Here is a 4,893-nt window from a genome sequence, read left to right as displayed (position 1 = left end):
TCCATAGCCCAGCTCCTTACTGTGCTAGGGTTTCACTCCCTCTTGGGTGTAGAGGAGGGTAGGCACTTGGACACTCTCTTGAATACTTTCAACTCTTCTTCTTCTTCCCTTCTTCTCTAATTCCTGAGGATTCTACTGAGGTAAGGCTGAGTTTGTGACATCGCTGCCCACGCAATCCCACACACACACACAAGCAGTACATGTCTGTGGCTTATGTTGTTGTGATAATAGGGAAATGAAGCAGGACTGATGATACAGGTGTAAATGTCACCAGGGTAGGGACAAGCTACCAGGCAGGGAGAGAATTGAGCGAAATACCAAATGGAGAGTTGATTGAACATGGGTTTATGCCATGCAGGGCCTGCACTGTGCTGTGCTGTGCCAGGCAGAGAAGTCCCCGTCCGTGTGAATCATGTGTCATCCACCATTTGGCAGCATATCATATCATATCACATCATAAAATGAATGTATAAATGTATCAACGGCATCGTTTCAACTCACATCGGCTAGTAGCTGTATGGATCATGCAACGCAGACTGATAAGCTCTTCAACACTCGATACACCTTTGACAGCCCCATGTTAAATCATCGGGTACTAAGTTGAATGACTACATGGTCAGTGAATGCAAACTATGCCGTTGGCCTGCTTGTTCCCGAAACCATTCCCATTCCATGTCCACCAGACCAGAGTGAGTTAGGAATGTGAGGTTGATGGGCGGCAAGTAGCCTAGCGGTCAAGAGCGTTGGACCAGTAACTGAAAGGTCGCTGGTTTGAATCCCCAGCTGACTAGGTGAACATTTTGTCTATATAACCCCAATTCCTCCTGTAAATATCTCTGGATAAAAGCGGAGTGAGCGGAGTGTTTTGGGATGTTTGGGAATGTGCTGACTGACTATGTTTGTTGTTCTCCGGTGAGATTTATCTGCAGCTAAATCAGGAATAGTGAGCGGACAGGAGTCCCTTCTGCTTGGGGTAACCAGACATTCAGGCTCACGTTCTCCTGAAGTTGGGGGACTTTTCCCAGCGCTAACTCAGCAGGATCTCCGTAAGCCTGGCGTTCTCCCACCTCAGTGGGAGCAATATTTAAATGTTGACCTGTAATTGATTGTCTTTATTGTGTACAATATAGGCAATCCATTTTATATACAGTACCAGTCAAAAGTTCGGACACAGCTACTCATAGAAGGGTTTTTCTTTACTTTTACTGTTTTCTACATTGTAGTGTTAAACAAATCAAAATGTATTTTATATGTGAGATTCTTAAAAGTAGCCACCAGTTTCCTTGATGACAGCTTTGTACGGTCTTGGCATTCTCTCAACCAGCTTCACGAGGAATGCTTTTCCAACAGTCTTGAAGGAGTTCCCACATATGCTGAGAGCTAGTTGGCTGCTTTTCCTTCACTATGCGGTCCAACTCATCCCAAACCTTCTCAATTGGGTTGAGGTCAGGTGATTGTAGGGGCTAGGTCATCTGATGCACCACTTCATCACTCTCCTTCTTGGTCAAATAGTTTGACATACATTTTAGAGTGAAAAATCTTAGTCTCAGCATTACTCTGTCACCGTGGAATTGCCCTGTGTGTGTGTGTGTGTGTGTGTGTGTGTGTGTGTGTGTGTGTGTGTGTGTGTGTGTGTGTGTGTGTGTGTGTGTGTGTGTGTGTGTGTGTGTGTGTGTGTGTGTGTGTGTGTGTGTGTGTGAGTGGTGACAGTAGCACTCAACAGAGCTGCTGTGGAACATGTAGTAATAATAGCTACAGGGTGTTGGATTCCAGCAGGAGCTTCAATTACAGCAGATTAAATCAATTACACCAACTACAGTATGGAATATAGACCCACAGGCCAAGAGCCTCAGAGTAATGGTTCCCTAGACACCTAAAACCTTTCCTTATCGGGTCAGTCATGTATCATCATCATCATAATCATCATCATCATCATTATCATTATCATTATCAGTCTGATTGGGATTGGTGGATGTCACCGATCGCTCTGTGATTGGCTGTTGATTTGAACTGTGTATTTCTGATTGGTGCAGGCTCTAGCCATGCCTCTCTCAGCTCCCGCCCCCCCAAAGATGAAGAAGGCCAACAAGATCATTACTGATCTGACCAACATCACCCAGGACGGTATGACGCATGCACGCGCACACACACCCACGCGCACACACACACACACACACACACACACACACACACACACACACACACACACACACACACACACACACACACACACACACACACACACACACACACACACACACACACACACACACACACAGACCACACACACACAGTCCTGATTTACAAGGTACTGCAAGCTACAGCTTTCAGCACAGGATTGCTTTGCCAGCTCCCAGCTTTGTGTGTGTGTGTGTGTGTGTGTGTGTGTGTGTGTGTGTGTGTGTGTGTGTGTGTGTGTGTGTGTGTGTGTGTGTGTGTGTGTGTGTGTGTGTGTGTGTGTGTGTATATTGTGTGGCTGGGCTCCAGATGTTATGAAGGATATCAGAGAGTGTGTAGCGGATGACGAAGAGAACGTTTTACGGGGAGGAGAGCAGACCAGCCAGCCATCTGTAAAACATATTTGACACTTTCATCAGAGAGAGAGAGAGAGATTTAGGGAATAGGGAGAGAGAGAGAGAGAGAGAGAGAGAGGGAGAGAGAGAGAGAGAGAGAGAGAGAGAAGGACCGTGTAACATTTGAATACTTCCACCTTGCTCTCATATTGGTCAAGTTGACATTTTCGCCATGTTGTTCGCAGCTATCTGCACTTTCAGAGCAACCGTGCTTAGGAGTTGGGAGTTTAGACGAGAGGATGGAGTTAGTGGTGATATGTGTCTGGGAAGAGAATATTGATTGATAATTGAGTGGATTAAAATTGCCCGTTTCCAGTGCTCAATTCACTTTACATAGTAAAGGTGGGACTGTGATGCTTTGTGAACTTAGCATTGGAATCAATGCAATCAGGGATATGTAAATGACAGTACATGTCATCTCATTCAATGACATTGTGTTTCCCCCTTCTACAGATGAAGAATCAGACCCCGAGGCATCAGAGTTGGATCTGGGCACCAAGATCAAGACTCCTAAAGACACCATGCTGGAGGAATTGTCTCTTATGACCAACAAGGGATCCAAGATGTTCAGGAGGAGACAACAGAGGGTGGAGCGCTTCATTGTCACCAACGAGAATATGGTGGGGGAGAGGGGGGGTGGGGGGTGGTATAAGTGTACATGTATGTGTGTGAGTGTGCTGATCTGGCTGTGTGTGTGTGTCCTGTCTCCTCTAGCAGAATCTCCAGAGCCTAGTTCCGTCCCTGGGTTGTGAAATGATGGCCCCGCCACCCGAGCCTGAACCTGAGCACGGTAGGACTATGCACTTCTAGGACTTCTCAATTAGTTCCATTGTACCAAGCTGTACTGAACAAAAATATGAACGCGACATTCAACAATTTAAAAGATTTGAACCATTTTACAATTCATAGAAGGAAATCAGTTAATTTAAATAAATGCATTAGGCCCTAATCTATGGCTTTCACATGACTGGGTAGGGGTGCAGTCATGGGTGGGCCTGGGAGGGTATATGCCCACCCACTTGGGAGCCAGGTCCACCCACTGGGAAGCCAGGCCCAACCAATCAGAATGAGGCTGGCGTGGTTACACGTGCTCTGCGGTTGAGAGGCCTGTTGGATGTACTGCCGAATTCTCTAAAACAATGTTGAAGGCGGCTTATGGTAGAGAAATTAACATTAAATTATCTTGCAACAACTCTGCTGGACATTCCTGCATTCAGCATGCCAATTGCACTCTCCTTCAAAACTTGAGACATTGTGCTGTGTGACAAAACTGCATATTTCCGAGTGGCCTTTTATTGTCCCGAGCACAAATGGCATCTGTGTAATGATCCTGCTGTTTAATCAGCTTCTTGATATGCCACTCCTGTCATGGATTATCTTGGCAGAGGAGAAATGCTTACTAACCGGGATGTAAACAAATTTGTGCATAAAATTTGAGAGAAAAAGCTTTTTGTGCGTTTGGACAATTTCTGGGATCTTTTATTTCAGCTCATGAAGAATGTGACCAACACTTTACATGTTGCGTTTATATTTTTGTTCCGTAAAAATCAAGCACACCTCAAGTATGTAAAACTATTTGACATTCATATGTATTGAAGCGTGTTCTGATGTCAACACCAGGGAAACTTACACAACAAGCGAAAACAGTAAGATGATGTCATGTTTGTCTCCCCCACAGTAGAGGAGGAGGTGTTGGATAAGGAGGCGGAGAAAGAGAAGAGGAGGCAGCAGTATGTGCGTACTTATGTGTCTCCATGGGAACGGGCCATGAGGGGAGACGAGTCTCTGACTGCCACCATGCACCACTGCATGGCAGGACCACACCCCCCCCACGAAATGCCCAACTTTAAGAGCTTCAACAGGTAACGCACACACATTCACACCAACACACATATGCACACAAACACGCACGCACATAAACACCTGTCGAAAAATAACCAGATTTAAGACCTTCAGCAGGTTACTGCTGATGCATTTATTACCATGTAGACATGTATTTTGTACATTATGATATTAATATTTGATTGACAGGTCGGCCCTGCCCTATGGCGGCTCCGAGAAGGCGAGAGGCCACATGACCTTCGAGCCTCCTGAGATCCCATTTGAGCTGGAGCCTCTCCCTTCCCTGCAGGCAGACATTAGGTCCCGCCCCTCGTTCAACCGCACCCCCATCGGTTGGGTGTGCAACCCGGAGGACAACTCACACATCCACAAGCAGTTGGACGACATGCTGCCCTTCGACGGAGAGACGGACAATCTGTAGACACATACACACACACACACACACACGCAAACGCACACACGCAAACGCACACACACA

The 4,893-nt window shown here is 46.2% G+C and overlaps 1 protein-coding gene across 1 annotated transcript; it reads left to right on the top strand.

Moving 5' to 3' along the window:
* LOC135525161 (myozenin-1-like) lies at positions 1 to 4,836 on the top strand. The gene is made up of 6 exons (XM_064952903.1): positions 1 to 140; positions 2,034 to 2,124; positions 3,027 to 3,193; positions 3,288 to 3,363; positions 4,252 to 4,435; positions 4,605 to 4,836. Exons 2-6 carry the CDS (start codon positions 2,043 to 2,045, stop codon positions 4,834 to 4,836), a joined length of 741 nt encoding a protein of 246 aa, XP_064808975.1. The 5' UTR covers positions 1 to 140; positions 2,034 to 2,042.
* The last annotated feature ends 57 nt before the right edge of the window (positions 4,837 to 4,893 follow it).

This window comes from Oncorhynchus masou, chromosome 31, assembly GCF_036934945.1.
Source record: "Oncorhynchus masou masou isolate Uvic2021 chromosome 31, UVic_Omas_1.1, whole genome shotgun sequence".
Lineage (NCBI taxonomy): Eukaryota > Metazoa > Chordata > Actinopteri > Salmoniformes > Salmonidae > Oncorhynchus > Oncorhynchus masou.
This window is presented reverse-complemented; position numbering and strand designations above follow the sequence as displayed.

Excerpts from the sequence above, each read along its gene's own strand:
- LOC135525161 (XM_064952903.1), top strand. The coding sequence starts at position 2,043 with ATGCCTCTCTCAGCTCCCGCCCCCCCAAAGATGAAGAAGGCCAACAAG. Across the intron at positions 3,194-3,287 it reads TTGTCACCAACGAGAATATG|CAGAATCTCCAGAGCCTAGT; the intron begins GTGGGGGAGAGG and ends TGTCTCCTCTAG. Across the intron at positions 3,364-4,251 it reads CGAGCCTGAACCTGAGCACG|TAGAGGAGGAGGTGTTGGAT; the intron begins GTAGGACTATGC and ends TCTCCCCCACAG.